Genomic DNA, 19,509 nt, shown 5'->3' on the forward strand with positions numbered 1-19,509 from the left:
ACGCGTTGCCGGAACGCAAATTATCGATAAAAAAAATCCCCGTCTTTGTTTACTTAGGACCGACCAGTAATCAGGTTCGTGACGCTACAGTGGCCCATCTGTGGGCTGTCCACAGACCAAATTTCTGTGCAATCGGAAGCTTGCTTTTGCAACAACTCTAGGGAGAATCGTTTTGACCGGATCATTTTTTTTTTTCGGAAAACAGAACCTACTGCGCTTTGGTAGATAGATTGGGCCCTGTGTCAATGACGAAGTCGAGTTTTTACAGGTGACACCAATGCTGCACGAGAATATTTGAAGGCCAATTTGAAAAGTTTCTCGGCCGTTTTCGCAACGACCGAGAAAGTTTTGAAAGCAAACCATGGGTTAGACTGCCTGTTACAGTGAACACGAATAAAAGCGCAAAAAAGTTATTTATGTTAGGGGATCGAGGATTTAGCCTCAGGAGCATAGTAAAAGAATCGGCAATCTTGCACGCACAAATAATAGTTCTGCGAAACTTCTTCGTTGCATCAAGGTGCTACCTAAGTAAGGTGCAATATTTAAGCAAACTTTTGCAGAAAAGTGTAAACCTTCCGACTTTTTCGTTGATGTATTGTAGTTTACTTTTGATTTGAGGATTTTCGGAACGTGAGTCCAGTTGCTTTTACAAAAGGAAGTCTTATTATACCTATAAACCTCTATGATTCAGTTCTTACTCCCGATATCGCCGTTAGGTATAGCTCCATCGGACGGTTGGCTCTCACCACGAAACGAAGTCTGTCTATAGCCGGATTCAAACTTAGATTATAACGTGTGTCTAAAATTAGCAGGCAAATACGTTACCCACAAAGCTACTACAGGGACAAGCCTTTAAGCCTAAGACACTTTGAGAAGCACCTACGGCCTGGAAAGTATTTTTCAGTGAACACCTTACCACAAAATTTTAAACAGATGGGTGTAGGTTCAAGGTGCCTACGGTAAACGTTGTCGAAAGTACGGTACCCGAATTCTACGAGATTTCTACGAGAATCCCTTGAAAGCTCTTTGCGAGCTTTCGATAGATTAAATTTATTATCAGTTTGCCGTGACGTCGTGTCTTTTAGAAATATTCACCTTAAGACAGGATTTTCAACAACATTTACAATATCGAAACAAGAAATCGGTCAACATATGGAGTCTCCTCACTTCAGCTCGATTTAATAAATATACAGTTCCTCTAGAACGGCACATGCTTTGAACTAAAATAAAGCTTCCTGAGCCGACCCTTGGTTATCGTTTTATCTAACGGTTCTTCGAAATCCCCTTCCCGTATTCCTTCAAAGTCTGTCAAAAAAGCTTTCGACTTCTTCGAATTAGAATATTATTATTATTATTAGAATATAGGTCGATATTTAATGTTTTTTGAACAGCAATGATGGTACGCCTGTTGAATTGGCCGTGAATTGTGAATAGTGCCGATAAGGTTACAGAGTTAACCTTTACATGCGACACGCAGTTTTATGTTTGAGGCCTATGACTAAGACTAAAAGAATCGCTGGCCTCCAAAACAAAGAGCACAAGGTTAACAGTGTAAAAACGCGTGCTTTATAGTTCCACTGTGCTTCATTAACTTTAGCCGTAACCTTGGTCGTACTTCATATAGGGTCTCAATGACGCTATTTTAGAACCGCTTCGACCATGAATGATCGAATGCGCCTCCTCCCCATACACACACATGAAATTCCCGATCCTAGCCTAAGGGGAGCTTGCTTGCGTTCAAGCTCGTAGAAATCCATTAACAATTTTCGTTATCTAGTCTACCGTAGGTTTACATTGCTTTCTTAGTCAGTCCATCTTCCCACTGATTGTTGCTATCTGATAGACCTTTCGCGTGATATGTGCTAGGCGAAAAGTGTACATGTCTTCAAATGCACTTGATGTGTGGCTAGACAGTGTCCCACACAAAACACCACAGAGAGTGTCACGACGTCACCGCGCGATACTTTTCAAGAATAGCAAAAGCTGTAGCAGAAGCTATGACTAGGATGGTCGAAAATCAATCGCATTCTATCAGGTTCATTATGGCGTTTCCTTATAATGATCTGTCGATTAAGCACATGAGAACATTACGCGCACATCGCCGCGCTTCTCGCTTGTCTTGTCTCCATCCTCGATTTTACTTCCTGTATTATTAGCGCACCAACAAAGCCGTCGCCCACCCCCCGACGGAAATTTACAGTGAGAAAAAATTTTACCGCTACACAGAATTGCATCGAAGGCGGTCACCGACGCTAGTTTGGCGTCTGTTACCGTCGTCCAAAACGGTGCTCTCCGATGTGGTGCGAACAACACGTGTAGTTGAATCGATTAGTATGTGTTTTGTATAGGGAGTAAATGCTGATGTTATGGCCTTTTGTGTGGGTCAAGAAAATTGATGTGACTCGATAAGCCCTTCGGATGCTACAAAAGTACACTGGTACAGGGAACAGGATACACAAAATTGGACTGTGCAAGAGAAATTTAAACAGGGAAAAAGAGAGGATCGGCACATTTTGGCCATAGCCGAAGCAATGGCTGAGTACTTGATTGAACCTGTTGAAGAACCGCTTTGGGACTCAGTAACATTGACTCGAACGACGACACCTGGCACCGATGCCGATGACACTGGTAAGGAGATTATTAAAATAGTGGAAATTTTTTGGACATGTAGTGCTTGAAACTGGATTATCTATAGTGCACTTCGATGATATAGGGGAAAAGAGAAAAAAAAAAAAGCAAGAAAGCGAAATACCGGAAATATATTTGTTGTCGGATAGGTTCAGTTGTCTACATGTATGCGAAATGTTAAATACTTTTATAGCTGCGCCTATTTGAATATCGGGTGCTTATGGATATGTATGATTATCATACGACGCTATTTTGTTGTTAGATAACAGTTGTATACGCTAGATGGAATATATAATCTAGGGTACGGCAAAGTTGACAGGTGTTTACTACACCACTCTAATACGTCATTAGCTATAATAGTCTTAACTGTTGTTACCGGATGTTTTGACACCTTTTCCAAATGGAATCAAGTCCCTCCTCTATAAAATATTTCAAAGTAGATATATGATAAGTTGGGCCGTATATAAGAATGGAATTTTTTTGCCACATTTAAATAGATACAGATTTGGCCCTGCCTAGTTCCAAAAAGCAGTATCAAAAAAACCGGCAGACGCGCAAAACGTCAGCCTACACGATAACAGTGCGCGTACTTATCAATTGCTCGGGCATCGCTGAGTATCGAAGTGATTGCCTACACAGACAGGTGAAGCCTTAAGGCTTTTTTTTTGAATTAATACTTCGTATATCGGTGAGGCAATACAAAAATTAAATATTTTTAGTGGCTAATTTCAATTGATTTTTTCCGACTCGAAACAATTTGATAACCACTGATGCCATCTTCTTCTGTTAATAAAGTCATTATCTTTCAAGTGGCCGATAAAGGGAGAACAGTGATATGGATAGTAAGCGTCACCGAAGGTCGAATTTTTGTTCATTAATTCTGGATCTCTTGTCGAGGCTATTGGGCGATAATTAAATTCGAGCGTTGACTCGGATGTTTATTTTGATTTTCGGAAAGTCCGTTCTATAGAGTTTGCTGGTAGGATCAAGATAGAAATGCTAGCTTTATTTTTTAAGCTGCTTTTTGTTAATAAAATCAAAACTAAATGTGGTACTCTATGGAAAAGAGCTTTTATCCATGAATTTTCAGGTTAGTATTTAGCTTCAGAACTAATGTGGTTGTTAGTAAGTTTTATAGTCTGAATATACAGAAACTGAAATTAACTTACATGAATATATGGGCAACAAGTGTCAATAGGTCGAAACCACCTTGATGCGGAATAAACCGCTTTTAAGAAGATCGTCCACAATAATAATTTTTGTTTATTGACCAAACCGCTGACCAGACAGCTGAAAGTTGGCTACCATTGCATGTACTCTAAGAGAAGTTGCCCCACAGAATGTACTTTACGTACAAAATTGGCATGTTTATTGCGACTCTTGCCTAAAATAGCTCTCTAAACCATCTATCTAAAAATCTCTAAACCAAATAAATAACCAGACTCTCCTAATTACATGTGGAAATAAGAATGATTCTTTCCGGGCTTTAAATGATTGTCTGGTTTTGCAGTAATGGAAGAGCATTTAATGCGAATCCCTTCGGCTATTCTTCAATCGACGCCTTTACACGAACGACCCCCGTCACTGGGCGCATTGCTACCTTCAGCAATAAAACTACCCAACGCGAACCCTGTAGAAGCCGCGACGATTGAAGATCCAAACGAAACGATTCGAGGACGAGGCTTCCTAAAAAGTGGGTTTATGGATGCTGCCGACGAGCGGCAGCCTTTTGGCAAAACTGCCCCTATGAAGCCACCAAGGAAAAGTCTACTCAGTCGATTATCGTCTATAGCTGAACGGTCATTTAGCACAACACCTCGGAAAGCGATAAAGGCAAAGAACGAACAATTTCAGCAGGAACTACCGCTACAGACAGATTTGACTCGATCTGATCAAAATACGAATGATGGTGATGATGATCAAGCCAGCGACAAAACCCTTACAGCGGTATGTGGAACTCTGTCTATTTTCTTTTCTTTTGTCCTTTATTAGTTTTCACTTTGTGAAGTACATACGCTAAGTAACTGATGCAACCTCCCACTGCTTTATTTGCGACGGCATCTTCACGTGCATTCTGGTCTTAACTTGAAGATGTTGATTAATATAGATTAAGAACTATCCGCATACCTATTACTTCATAAAAATACTAATAGAATTGTAGCTATACAATGCGTACGAAACGTGTGGGCATTTTGTGAAGAAGATCCTACCGATTTAGTTATTATAGAAGTAGTAGAAAATAAAGTTTTGTTATTTGGTTCCAACGTGATGATTCAAGGACCACCAGGACAGTGCTAATGAAATAGATCAGGTCACCGACAAGAAAATAGACGTAGAGGACCAGAACAACAACAATACTCAATGTACCAGTCAGCTATATCGACATACGGATCGTGGTAACGGTGCAGCATCAACAGGCCGCGAAGATAATGAAAAAGTTCAAAGTGGACCGTTCGAGACTGACACCAAGAAGAAGATGCCTTCAAAAGCAGCTTGTGACTGTAAAAGTTGCATGGCAATCCTCGAGCAGGTCTGTTCCTCAAAATTTTTCTCCTATAGAGTTACGTCTAACGCAAAAAAAGTCACTACTGTTATTAAGCGTCGTTTTAGAGAGGGAATGGATGATAACTCAAACTCTGAATTGGTAAGCGTAGCCCACTGCGAAATCGTTTCTATGTCCAACTCGAACACGATTGAATCTACTTAGCGTGGGTCATTCAAGGCTTCTACTAAACACAACTTTAATTTGGAAACATTTCTAGTATCTATTACTACGGGTATGAACACAGCGATCAGTAGCGTGTCTTGCGGACATACTGCTATCAAAGACTGTTAATTAACAGTCACCGCGTCACGCCAGTGAATCTATTTTTGGTGGTCCTAGTGCACAGCAACTGCAATCGGACACGTCTAGTAGAGTGTGACAGCTCTATTGGGTAACACAATGACACCTAATATAGCCGTTAGCGATACTGTATGCAGGGGTTGCATGTTTCGTTACTGAACTAATTCGTGCTAAAAAGGGTCGCTCCGCACGTATGTGAGTCGCCCCCAGCGGATACAGCTCCAAATCAAATGGTCCCTTTCAAAGCCGTAGCCCACGATTGATTTCGTTAGGTCAACGTTAGTGGATTATTGGTAAACACAAGCCACCGCGACTATCAGCATCGGTGCTTTGAACGATTGAGTCGAATCTGCAAGCTAATGTTTAGTACATATGAATCGAAAGATACAAACACCTCTTAAGAGCTACGGAAAACCCATATTCAGCCGTCAACTATGAAAAGTCTGCAAGCAGAGTAATAATACGGTTAAAACGAGTTTGCCCCCTCCATCTAGTGTATGTACACCCGGGAGGACTGTTGAATATCGTTATCAGATCTTTACTGCACATGCGTTTTAATAAAGTATTTACAATAAAATATTTCCGTTTTCCTTTTTTCTGCTTCTTGAAAAAGGCGGGACACTTATAAATTGATACGAAGCCTTGCTACGCCTAACATCAGTATTTTCTGCTTTTGTGACGACTGCGAAATGTGTTTGTTAAACCATTCAAACAAACGAAAAAGGGCTTTCTCTAATAACAAAAACTTGCGTCTACTTTTAAAAACTGACCCGTGACCATGGTGGTAACACACAAGCTGACCGGCACGTTTAGTTCCTCATCTCCGATTACAAAGACTCAATTGTAACGATGCAATATCCGTTTTCCCAAAATCGGCTCTCGCACTTTGAAAGAAACTGATTTAATATAAAATCAACTGGCTGTGCCGCCAACTTGCTGTTAACTTTTTACCTCACAAATTCATTAACATGTCTGAATATCACTACGGCTTAATTTAAATGGCTTCAAAACGATATACTTTAAGTAAGTAATATTGCGCAAGGTCGTTAGGTTGAATGTTGGCAGAATTGGGACACAATTCTATGCCTTTTTCTTTTTTGGTTAAACCGTTCCTTAGCCAGGAGCGGTTCGGCATTGAAAATCCGCTTAGTTATTAAAGAGATGATGTAGTACATCAAGTTTGCTCATAGGGCTAGTGTAATAATTATACGCTGTCTAAGTAACGCGTATAGCAATAGTAGACTAGTGTTGTTGTTTTTGGTTGATATTTAAACAAACAGCCGTGAATTTTTCCTCCCTTATTGAGAATGAATCGCGTGAACTTAGCAAGCTTGTGAAAATGATTGGCCTAAGAAGTAGAGCAACCCCCGATTCGTCGAAACGTTCCACTATTTCAAGTAGCTAGCAGAAATAATTACAGCGAAACGCAGTGTTTTACCGATGCTCGCATGTTTCCTTTTGGGATTCTTAGCTTAATTCTTCATGCAGACCACGTCTAGGCCTTAATATAAGCATTTATTAATTCTTTTAGGAGTGGTTTTGCGATGTGCCAAGTGAAATATCATGCTCACTGGCAAGTCTCGGTACGCCTCATAGGAGCCTACCTTCGAATAGCGGAGACAGACGTAGTTCTCACCAAGACGATTTCGGCCAAGCGGCAAAAGAGGTGTATTCCGACTATTCGGAACAGGTGTTAAGCTCGCCCCCTACCGAGGATATCGCGAAACGGCCCTCACAAGCCTCGTCACAGAATGCGCGAATCTTTAAGTGTGAGTTCATAGAAACAATAAAGAAGAACCAGCCACGAATTTAAGTATTCTATATGTACTATTGTCGTCGGCGATGGTGGTGTCTGACAGCCGTCTTCGCTTTCGATGCGAGTATGACTAAATTTAATAGACGTCAGTCAATAGCCGTCAGACTCTAACCACGAACGTTGCAAGAAAGAGAAATACCTGGATTTTTATTTACTCTTTATGGATTCACTTTTTGTCTTGCTCATCTGTGCTTATGTTCGGATTTGTATGATGTTTCAGTAAACGACGGGGTTCGTCGCATAGGGAAGTTTTTACGCTCAACACTGGCGGCAGGTGAGCGAAGGCTGTGCGGTAGGTAGTCCAATCATCGGTATATATAATCGATTCAATTTGTTAAAAGTAATAGATATGCCGACTGTATTGTGCTGACGCGTGAATGACCTTGTCTGCATTTTATAGCACTATCGATCATTTCTACTGTACGAAAAAATCTTCGGAGTCATCTTTTCGGTATACTATCAAGGACTTGCCCCTATCCCGGCTGGGTCTGGCTGGATTTACCTGAGGTTTCTTCTATGAATCTGTAGATAATTCTGTTAGTGGTCAAGCCAATACAGGATTAAAATGGTTTGGTGAACTGTTTTTGTCATACCGTGAGACATGCCCACATTTAGGTCTCGGTTAATTTTTAGAAAGTGAAGATGTACAGTGCACATTTGGGCCAGAGGTAGAGCGGCGATATTATTTAATCCTACCGTGCAAAAAATGCTCGCTGTATTTAATTAGCGCCATTGTTATCTTTCTCTTAGAAGGGGCAATTGTAGACCTTCATTCTGAACATGTTGGCTCCTAAGCTAGGCCTTTCGCAACATTGCTTGCATTTATTATTTTTGGATGCTTTTGCTCAACTCATCACTTAACTGTTTCAAATGATTTTCTGATATTGGAAAAAGTGGCGCTTAAGCATCTTCAATGTAATCTTATTTTCTGCCTTTGGTGTAAGCAGGTTGGAGGTCTAGCAAGGAAACGGACGGGCTTTCGCTTGCGAGCGAAATTTCCTCTACTACAAAGTCAAGGAAAGCGTTTTGGCATACCAAACGGTTCACTGTCATAGGTCAGGATACGGAAACGACTACCACTACAAGCGGTAAGTGTTTGTCAGTGATTACTACATTTGATCTACATTACCCATTATAATATAAACATGTTATTTATGGCCGATTTATTTGTATTTGACACGTATTTTTCATGTAGTTGAGAAGTTTCGGTAGTAGATGGCCCCGTTTACGAACAAAGCTCATTCGCTTATAGAGATTTAAGTTGTAACGTTACGCTTTTCACAGTTCCTCAACTCCTCAAGCGCGCCGGACGGATTTCTATCTCTAGCGATGATTACGGCCTCCGGTCGGTTCAATGCGATTCGCCGCTTAGCTTTCATGCACCAGAAAAGGATAGTGAACTACATGACGCTTCGATCACTTCAATCATGGTTGTACTTATGCCATCCGGAGCCGGTACGTGGGGAGCGGTCACGATTATATACTGTAGAATTTTTTTTTATAGAAGACGTACTTCGTGCATGACATCAGCGACATTTCGTTATTGTACGTTTTCTATTGTTTCTTACTAAACGAACATTATCCGAAATTTCGCAAAACAGACAAATTTCCCTATTTACAGTTCAAGTAACTGCAATTGTTATCATTTATTTGATTAATGCTATTGTATATACGTAGCCGATCCCAATGAAGTGGACTCGCGTGTTTGGCTTAGCGTGACGGACAGTGGTGAGGAAGGCGGGGACCCGCAGTGTCAACTTATAGTACGCGACCCAGTTTTGAAGAATCTGCTCGAAGACCTTAAGCAGGTCATGGTTGACCAAGAGGTAAAATAACGTAAATTTAAGGGGAACAGCTTTGCGGGCAGGTAAACATTCAGGCACATGCTACACATAACAGACATGTAAAAGGTTATAAAAGTGCATACAAAAGACGTTCATAACGGTCAACTGCTACTATATTTGTGTTTTTTTTTTTGCTAGCAAGCGTTTAGCTGAAAAATTTTGCCAAGATGTCAGGTTTTGATTGATTCGACTCCGCCCGCACAGACACAACATGTATATTAATACAGCAATATTGTTTTTATAGAAAAAAAAACCAAATAGATCAGTAGTAATTGAAGTATAATGCAGAGGCGTCGTGTAATCGTTAACCTAGCTTTACAACTAGCAACTGAAATTTCAGATCATCCTTAAACAGACATCAAAAGTACTAGATGAGTGTGGCAGGTACATGGGATGCGCAAAGGCAAAACAAGGAATCGTCCTAGCCGAACAGATGCTGCATGTGGCCATGCAAAGGTGAAGACACGAAAAGCATTTGTTCTAGACGCATAGTAGATTTGCACAGTAAAGGCCAAAGATGACGTGCATATGTTGATTTTGAATGAAACCATCTAAAGAATGACTAAAAACTACAATGTTTATCATGCCTTACCCAAAAAAGTAAGAAAACACATGTTCATTTTTGCATAAAAACATCTCCATGTATACTCAGTGATATTCTATTATGTAATAAGATGTAGGATAAAACCTTTCTACTATATATTTTTGTTAAATAGAGCGCCTTTTTCTCGAAAAAATGTCCACTTTTATAGGTACTTCGCAGCTGAGACAGAGCTTCAGTGGTACATCGACGGATTCGAATTCGAGCCGCAGCGGGATCGTGTTGTGGTCCGTGAACTTCGAATCCCTCTTAGAGAAGAGTTTCGTGCGAACGTCGCTGCATCCAAGGACCAGTTTGTGTTTCTGGTGCTATTGAAGGTTGGACATCGCGTTGAGGCATCAGACGTACTCTGGATGGCCCCTGACGATCGGGAAATCGTGGTCAAGGGGTTGTGGTCACATGGAATTTTTAAGGTAATGAACCCCTTCGAACTTATGACTTTCGCACCCGAGGAAAAACTAATAAAACAGATGCATAAGGAAACAATTTGTGATCTATTCAGTTTTCCTATTTCAATATGTCCCCTATTTTAATTACTGATTATCATCATGCATTTCATTCCGTTTAAGGGAACGGGCGAGCGGCCATCAGCTAAAAATTCGGCTTTGATGGCCAAATTGATGACCAAGTCGAAACGCAGGTCTCCCCCCTTGTGGTACTTAGATAAAAGATCAGATCAACAAAGGCTTGGCGAAGGCCTAGAGCAAACGGAAGAAACCAAAGCTAATTTCGAATTCACCTTTAATCGGTCGGACTGGAAAGTTGACATTGAAATCTATTCCTTCGTGAGTACTTCGTGTGTTGTCAGTTGCTAATAACTAAGAACCTAGAGATTTATCAGAGGTGTATTGCGCTGACAAAGCGTAAGGCTCACTCAGTAACAAATGTAGTTTTAACATCAACAATAACCAAAAGCACGTTACTTATGTTTAAAAACCTGCCTTGTTCTCACAAATTCTGCCTAGATTCATATTAGTGGCGCGAGTTCTACCAGCTGCCACATGGCCTATCAAGAAAAACACTTCAACGTTTAGACGACAGCGTCGCAATCTTTCTTTTATTATGTTCGCCATGCGTCCACATTATGACGCGGTGTTTGATTATGTCCCTAAAGCTGTAAGTAGGCAATAACAACATCGATCAGCAGCAATAGTAGGATTTAAACTGTTCCACTAAGATACTCACAGAGAGCACCATTTGGAGCTCTGCTTGAATGAAGCTCTATCATACGTGACATCCCTTGATTGTACTCCGTTGGGTCAATTACTATCTGTAATTTGTGTCGGGCTATAGTTCGTGAAGCGCGCCAGGTGGAACAGCTCGCTCAATCTGAATAAGCGCAAAGTAGACCGTTCAAATCCGAGTCCTCAAGTCCAACGCAGAGACAGTATCCGGGTTGATTCTGAACGCCATATTGAGGTACGGAAGAGCTCATTTGGCCTTCTCGCTAAAGCTACGCTGTCGAAGAATGATGTTCTTGCTAGAAGGTAACAACAGTTATTCTGGTCTCATGTTTGAAAGTTATGCAGCTGACCTAGTGTATCATATCTAGGTAGCTTTAGCCAGACCTTGTAATCAAAATGCCTTGCATCTGCGTAGACTATAAAATCATGGCTGCTTAGTGTGTACAGCTAGGGCAGCTAACGTCTTGTTATGGGATGCACTATCTTCAAATAGTCAGAACTTCGCCACAATATAGATTCCAAAAACACGTTTAGATGGAACTTCACGTTTTCCGACATACTGTTCTAGAGGCATTATGCACAGAGGTTTTTCGATCCTTATCTGCCTACTCACTAATGAAGTCTTCATTTTAGCTTACCTTAATGGGACTGTTTGCTTAAGACAAAAGTCCTGTAGACAATAATGTGATAATCATTACATTAATCTTCTATGACCATGTTGTAAGATTAAATTATTTGACAGGCCAATTCGTTAAAAATTTAGCATTAGGTTGTATAGTTCTTTCGCAATTTGAAACGTAGGCATCAGAGTGAGCATTTAGTTTTTCTAGCGATTTAATCGGCGCTCAAACAAAACTACCTAGTCTTGCTTTGATTTAAACTCTGTTGGTTACTCCAGATCGGTCAGCCTAATCGGATGCCCGAACCCAAGTCCATTTGAATCTGAATTAAGGATTATTGGCGAGGCACATCTCAATGATACGGTCTACTACGCAGCAGTGTTGGTAAGTGGTTGTACATTACCGGCTTAAATAAATCCTACTGCTAGTGATACTGTTTGATCTCTGTCCCATAAGGAGCTCCATCGTTGGTTTTGGCCAAATTGATAACATCTCAACCATGATAATTAAGAGGCTGAAAGAACCTTAAACCTGGTGGAAACGACTAATTCTGTTTTTTTACAGTGAAAAATTAAAATTTCACTCACGTCGAAGGTGTATTTCATAATCTCCATCCAGTTATTACGCGTGCATAATAGCTGATTGAATTTGTTTGGCTACTGTCCGACCGTTAACAGTCGAATGCTGCAAAATAACACACTATTTGGAGACAACTTATAAAAAATATGTTAAGCAATCCCACATACGTCCTATATATAGACATGTCGACTAACTTGCGAAATATATTGTCTCCAAATCATTCGTTTATCGTTTCGATACTGTCATCTAGAACGTCAAGGACTTCACGGGGTCATTTGGCCGCATGGGAGGAATGCGTTCTTGTTTTGCCAAACTCCACAATACGACGCTCAGCTTTTTCGAGAGCAGCCCAACCCTACTAGACGAGGTACGTTGGCTGTCAAACGTAATATGTTTCACCCGGGTCTGTTTCCAGTTTTGCCATACGTAGATTTCGTACTCAGACAACCTTAGCTGATTCACGTCCAATGTTATAACAGATGCTTGAAGTCGCTATCTTGGTGCTTCCTAAGCTTTCAATCTTCACTCAGAGAGTATTCGAAATTACTTAAGGCAAAGCTAGAATAAATATACTGGGATGATCGATACCTTTCTTAATGTGCGCGTATTGAAACAGTAAAGTTCAAGCGAATAATGCATCTCTACATCCAATATATATATATATATATATGTAAATCTGTGGGACACGATAAGTGTGTCAAACATGATTGATCTAGGAATACTAGGAACTATAGATTCGATATTTACCTAGCTTGCTTGGCAGTTAGTGCCTCTCGGTTTATTGTTCTGTAGAAGATTAATTGCGTTGAATAAATCGTTCCGAACGTACATTTCAGACGAAGCCGCTTCGAACTTTCGATCTGTCCGGTTTGACGGTAGAAAGCCTTGAGCTGGACACAATCGAGGGGCTGTTCTTCCACGGCTTCACCCTTTGGCTACACAATAACAACGTTCAGTCAAATGTAAGCCAAACTAACCGTGAAAAACTCCTACAGCAGACAAAAGAGGAATTCCATCGTCTCAAGGGGTCATCATCGGGTGGTCATGAAAATATCTTTGAGGCTGGCAGCGATTGTTCACTTGGTCCAACTATTGCCTCACCTAAGCCCAGCGCAACAGCAAATCTAACAAACAGCGAAGATACGGGTCCAACTCTGTCAAGCTTTCAACAGCCTGTGGAAGACTGTCTTCGCCTCTGCACGAACTCCCGGGAGCAGACTCTGCTCTGGATAGAACATCTGCGAAGGGCGCTTCGACAGGCACGAGTCGTCGAGCTTGTGTGACTGTAGTTACCTTGATACATATAAACTAAATTATATTTGTCATAATCCATCAGTTATTTTGATACATATTACATGAATTATGATACTCCTCTTTTATGTACGTTGAGAGCCAACAGGGCATAATTTCGAAAATCTCATCAAAGTACTCATGAGGGAACCTGTGACGCACTTGGTTTGGTCTGTACAGAAGCCTTTTGAGTGCATTGTGAACATTTTTCAGACAGACCGTGCTATCGTCGCTGAGGCCATGCCTACAAAAAATGAGCATTTTCACAGCGAGGAATTATATTAGCGAACGTTTCGCCAATGATGTGATGCTTCGAGGATTTGTCTGTAAACTCTGAAATACATTATCCATTTGTGTAGGCAATGTAGCTGGTTGCTGCTATAACTACCAATTTTTGTTACGATAGCTATACTTATTATTGTAACTATACTATTACACGAACAAATGTTACATATGTGGAAAAAAACAAGATCTGAAAGGCTTTGTTTCGCGTTGCTTTGCTATGGACACGATATTGTAATAAGAACGAATTATGTGATTCGCTAATGATACATACAGAGTTTTGCTGGCACACATACTACCACGTCAAATTAATAATTAATTAATTAGCTACAGCAAAAAAACGTGCATGTTCTAATTCGTTGGTGGCTAGTGATCTCGGCGTATCGGCCAGTTCGGGAAACAACTGTGGCTTTGTCAGCGATGAATCGCATTAATAGAGCAAGTAGGAACTTCTATAGCAAAAGACATCCTAGCACAATGATCGAGCTAGGAAGTTGACTAGTAATATGTACAATATCCACTCTATTTGATTTGAAGATTATGTGGAAGCCACATAGACAAACATTAGATTTGACACAACTGTCATTTAACAATAATAAATGTTAATAAATAAAGTGTTAGATTTCTAAACGGAACACTTTCCTTTTGTTTTCTTGAATTGAACTAAGCTGTGCTATTGGCAGCCCCGAAGTAAAAAAGATGTTATCATTATTTTATGTTCTAATGGTACTACTATTGCAATACTAACGGTATGTTTGAATCAAATTTATTAAGGAATTGTCTACGCTCTCAGTCTATATCAAATATACTTCTATATGATTTGGACAACTGTTACTAAACAAACAGCTTTGCTATTTTCACGATCGAAATCAGGAGCAGGAGGAGGGAAAGGAAAGCACACAATTTTAGGTGACTGATATACAGGTAACACAAAAAGAGGTATTTCGCCGCTGCATCGTTTCTGTGCCCCTATTTGCCAGCGAATTCGGGTTTCTACTCTAAGGGTGGAGTGTTTTTGGCGCTAGCTAGGATTCGCAAAGGTATCGCAATATAATAGATGAACGTGATATGAACTTCAACAGATTGGAAAAACGTAACAGAAAACTACAGACCGGCCAAAAGCTTCTTGGCTTTTCTGCGAATTAAAGACATAATGTACTTATGTCTCATTTGATGTTTCATGCTGAAATAGATGACTGTTGACCTTCATTTACACGATAGATTTTCCCTTCAACTATCACTTCCATTAGAAATATAGCTATTTGCTAAAAGTATGCAACATTACACTAAAATGAACAAGCATCAAAATATAGAAGTAATACATTTCGCTTGTGTTAGATAATACTTCTGCGCTCCACGTTTGCTGGCCGTATTAGTTACGTAGTTCTACCAGTTGTCCATATCCTGCCTTATATCATACAGTCAGTTATTTCAATCGTTTTATCTACTGTTCGTTTACTTCTTCCCAATTCAGAGCAGCCGCTGCCGAAAGTAACTTTTTTCCCTCTCTGAAATATTCTAACTCATGCTTTCTGGATTACTATTGCGTTACGCTTCGCGGGAACCGTACAAGCTCAATGCATTTTTCTCAATTAAAACTGTGACACATACATTTAGCCGGAGCTGTATTAGAACGTTTATCGACCCCCACAAGATTGGCCTTAGGATCGAGTTCAATTCGTTCGTTACATTTTCGTCTGCTACCGACCGCTGGCACGAGCACGCCCTTTCATTATCCTGTTATTGCTACTACATATATACAGCGGGTATATTCTTTGTCCCACAGGCATACTCACGCACTTCTAGCTACGTTTTTTTTCTATGTAACAAAAACAAAATAACCAAGTTATAAGGACTTAAGCCATACTGTCTACATTTAAGTTCGTTTTTCTTCAGATGAAAATTTCGTAAGGGTGAATTTGCGACCTGGCGTAATATTTTAGTACAAACAGTAGGTTTTATTTATGATCTTATCTGTTGAACCTGTCATGAAAAAGTCTGTGAGACCATTAAAGGGTTTTTATTAATATGTACATATTATGAAATGGAGATATATAATTGCATATAGAAATACAATTGCATACCGGTATCGATTTAGTCATGATTCGTCGTGGTTGATACGCATTACTGCTGCTGCTGCTGCTGCTGCTGCTCGGGCACAATTGTTTGTTTTTATCGAGGCCGAAAGAGGCTTTATTTTTGCCCAAACCAAAAAAAAAAACGTTAAAATTATTGAAAAATACTGTAAAGGTCGAAATCGATGAATTAATACATTTAATTCTACAAAGCAGTACGTACTTATTCAATCCTGACTTAGTAGGTAGAGCACGTTTCCGACATGGGTTATATACCTCTATTATACTAAGACTGCTGACGATATATGTGCTTAATTAGCTCTTTATAAGTGCGTAAAACTTCTTTATATGCTATCAGATTGTTGACTAGCTACTACTTAGCTTCGTATGTCAACGAAAACTTTTTTCATAGAAACTTCTTTTCATCAGTGTAAATAGAATATTACGTGCAGTCAAGGGAAGCAAGGTAAGTGGTTACATTCAATAACGGGTGTACACTCTAACCATGCGCGATACAATGTGCAGTCCGCGAAACAGTGAGCGCATTGAAGAGGCAAATGACGAGCGCGGTAGCTTCAGCAAATCACGATGGCTCACTAATGAATCCTGCTTGCTAGTCAGCAAGATCAGGCAGACTCGTACAAGCCGGCGCAGTCCAACGGACAAGTCGCCTGTGTCTAGGTAACTCGATTATTTTTAAAAAGGCTATCGCGTTAATCGTAATGATGAATACTTTACAACACCCCCGAAAAACTGACGGCGGAAGAGGTGACGCCATCGAGATCGACAACAACATTCGAAACTTCTCTCCTGCTTCTGTCCTAAAATATCTCCGCAATGAATTTTGACGCGTCCGTATACATCATGGAAGTGACCTTGTGTACTAAGAACAGAAAGCAGTAGGTGAGTAAATTAAATAGTACCAGGCCAATTTTAACACGAGGCGAGGAAAACAACTGCGTCAAAAGAGTTAGTTTCGCGCACAGCAAAAGAGTTACTGCCTTTTCTTCGGGCATTACTAGCATCCTGGCAGCATGCCTTGATAATAGTCTGCGCACTCAACTAGCCTCCACTTAACGACAGAATACATGTTCGGTTTGCGGTGCACTACTCCATCCGGAAAGTGCTTTCAAACCATGCAATCCATCCATGTAATGTTGATCAGCCTCGTTTACTTCAATCTATGTGGAAATGTACCAAACAATATATACTGTTTTATGCGCTAATAAAGGCCGCAATTGAAATACAAGAACGCATTTAAGAATTTATTATGACAGCATGTCAAATATTTGGAAGTCTCTTTTTCGCCATGGTATTAGTGTAGATTGGAAATGCATTTTGAACCATCTAATTATATTGAATAAGATAATATTTAAATGCTTTATCCAATTAATTGTGTTCTGATACACCTATTCACAGCCATTGCTTGCTCATTTTGCATCAAAATACGATTAATAATAAACAAAAAATACCTAGCCCTTTATGTTCTGAAGATATTTTCGAATCGATGAGAAACTTGTAGTCGTGTCCGAGTAGCCATTGGATACAGCTGATCTTATACATATACTTACGTGTATATTATTACTGGGAGAAATAAAACCATAAATATTAGACGTCGTTTATCAACTCGAAAGCGTTCAGTGCTCAATTCGAACACACGATTTTGCAGAAGTCCTAGTGTCTTTATCCGCCAATCAAAAACGCCAAACAATTAACCAACTACCATTAGCAATGGAGGAAACCGGGGAAGAAGTGCTTCCAAATCTAGTTGATGCGCTGGAGGAGCACCAACTAACTATAACTTTAACTCTTAAGGTGCCCTCCGGAGATTTTCGAAACAATGCCCAAGTATACTGCAGATATAGGCACGACGCGGAGTAACCCAACAAAGCATGACAAAAAGAGAAACAATGAAAAAAAATCAGAAATTCGCATACTTTGCGTCTCAGTAAAGTATAAAAGAAAAACAATTTTGCATTTTTTGCTCAATTATCAGCTTATTCTGTCAATAAAGCATATCTATTAACTACTAAAAATTAAAATCAAATAGAACGGGGCATAAACGTTTTAGACCTCTGATCCATGTAAACCTAGAGAACATTGCTGTGTATACTCAAATAGGTCCATTCTATGAGGGGCTTTTATTTATACGGATATGTAAGCGTTAACTGGGAAATTTTGTGGTATTTAGAAAAGAACATCGTTCAAATGTATTAGTTTTTCGCGGGCCAATCTATAAGGCGACACTCAAAGAACTTAAGCAATATTTTACCTGCTATAGAAAGGTGGGTCAAGAGTGGCGATTCCTATTGTTATTGAATTCAGATGTTTCCAGTTCCAAAACGAAGGCTATATTGCAATCGCACTTACTGGCAGTGAACTTTAATAACGTACCATGAAAGTTAATACTTGCAAATCACTTTACGTATCGAGATATAAGGAAATGCTGGTGTATTCAATTTATTTCATCGGTCTCTAATTACTGTTTTGATGAAGCTGGTTAATTTCACTGCGAATCTAGTTGATTTATTTTAGAACGTATGCTAGGTTTTCCATTTTGGTGTTTTAAATATTTTTAGAACTTTACTCACATGGACGTACAACGCTGCTTCAAACTGATAACTTCAGTGACAATACGGGGTTTACTGTAGTCTATTTCCAGGAGAAACGACTTCTTATGTCGGTCACTTTGGTTTTCATTATGTCTGCTATCATCGTCGTAAGTACTTACACGCAATCTTCGCGGACAGAAGAGCCTTGTCATTTGGAGAAAAAAAAACATAGAAATAAGACTTATAGTTATTTCCTTTTATTTCAGGATCAGAAAAAGCGCACAAATATGCCGGGAATAAATTCGACCAACTGGCTACCGTGGAACCGCCGATATCGTGAACGTGATGGGTTCCATAGCATAGAAATATCTAGATGCCCCGCACCGTTAGGACCTCGGAAGCACTGGTTTCGGATATGGCTATAATCAGTCGTATGCTCTGTACTAATTAGTTAACGCCACCGCAAAGATCCACGATAACGGCGATACAGACGAATCTGTGGGGTCCGCAGGTCTGTCTTTCATATATATATATATATATATAATTTTTTTGGTGCATCATATCATTGCCCCCGTTTTTAAAATCCAGAAAGACCACGAGATTTCAACGTGCTAAGGAGGTCAATGTAAAGTTATCGCACAATTTTTAAGTAAAGTTCTAAATAATGTTTTCCATATTTCTAAATGTCTTTCTATTAATCTTATTCTTTCAGTTATTGTCTGTCATATGTTGTTTACACTCGTCTGCTTAGAGCATGAATGCACTGATACTTGCTTACGTATTGCTCAAAAAGCTAATAACTGGAGCCAATCATAGACGTACCGGCATAAATGACGTAGTACATATAAAAGCCATTTCGTTGTCCTTTTTTTTGTGAAACCTTCACTTTGCAAGTGGCATCGTACTTTTAAACTTGTGGTCGATTTGAACTGACGCCACAGATATCGGGTACCTCATCGTAGAGATGAAGGGGTCAGCCGAATTGAAAAACAAACATATCTTCTAACAACTAAAAAGTTGCTGGACGAATTACAAATATTTAAATTCCTTTTTAAACAATAGAAAAACGTAACGACAAACCAGTCCATTAAAAACCTTGTTTGAAACCGGCACAGTATCACCTGCAAGCACAGAGATCTTCGATAAACATATTTACTGGGCGGTACTTTTTCTATGATGCAGCTTTGTATGCG

At 39.8% G+C, this 19,509-nt stretch overlaps 1 protein-coding gene and 1 long non-coding RNA gene across 5 annotated transcripts; both read left to right on the top strand.

Moving 5' to 3' along the window:
* Positions 1-2,045: 2,045 nt before the first annotated feature.
* Positions 2,046-14,324, top strand: LOC111264285 (uncharacterized). Of its 3 annotated transcripts, none has more exons than XM_022840039.2 (15): positions 2,046-2,628; positions 4,139-4,575; positions 4,907-5,158; positions 7,005-7,242; positions 7,510-7,581; positions 8,237-8,377; positions 8,574-8,744; positions 8,967-9,115; positions 9,474-9,589; positions 9,886-10,147; positions 10,304-10,519; positions 11,028-11,221; positions 11,817-11,922; positions 12,368-12,484; positions 12,954-14,324. In XM_022840039.2, exons 1-15 carry the CDS (start codon positions 2,532-2,534, stop codon positions 13,398-13,400), a joined length of 3,015 nt encoding a protein of 1,004 aa, XP_022695774.1. In that variant the 5' UTR covers positions 2,046-2,531; the 3' UTR covers positions 13,401-14,324. The 3 variants fall into 3 exon arrangements, with proteins under 3 accessions (XP_022695774.1, XP_022695777.1, XP_022695775.1); XM_022840042.2 differs by having other exon boundaries at positions 7,510-7,563; XM_022840040.2 differs by having other exon boundaries at positions 4,916-5,158.
* A 1,664-nt stretch (positions 14,325-15,988) lies between these two features.
* LOC111264297 (uncharacterized) lies at positions 15,989-19,170 on the top strand. 2 transcript variants are annotated; one of them, XR_002682806.1, is made up of 3 exons: positions 16,279-16,667; positions 18,583-18,827; positions 19,029-19,170. It is a non-coding gene; the product is annotated as an uncharacterized LOC111264297 (long non-coding RNA). The 2 variants fall into 2 exon arrangements; XR_002682805.2 differs by lacking the exon at positions 19,029-19,170 and having other exon boundaries at positions 15,989-16,667; positions 18,583-18,992.
* Positions 19,171-19,509: the final 339 nt, after the last annotated feature.

Source organism: Varroa jacobsoni, unplaced genomic scaffold (genome assembly GCF_002532875.2).
Source record: "Varroa jacobsoni isolate VJ856 unplaced genomic scaffold, vjacob_1.0 scaffold_844, whole genome shotgun sequence".
NCBI classification, from domain to species: Eukaryota; Metazoa; Arthropoda; class Arachnida; order Mesostigmata; family Varroidae; genus Varroa; species Varroa jacobsoni.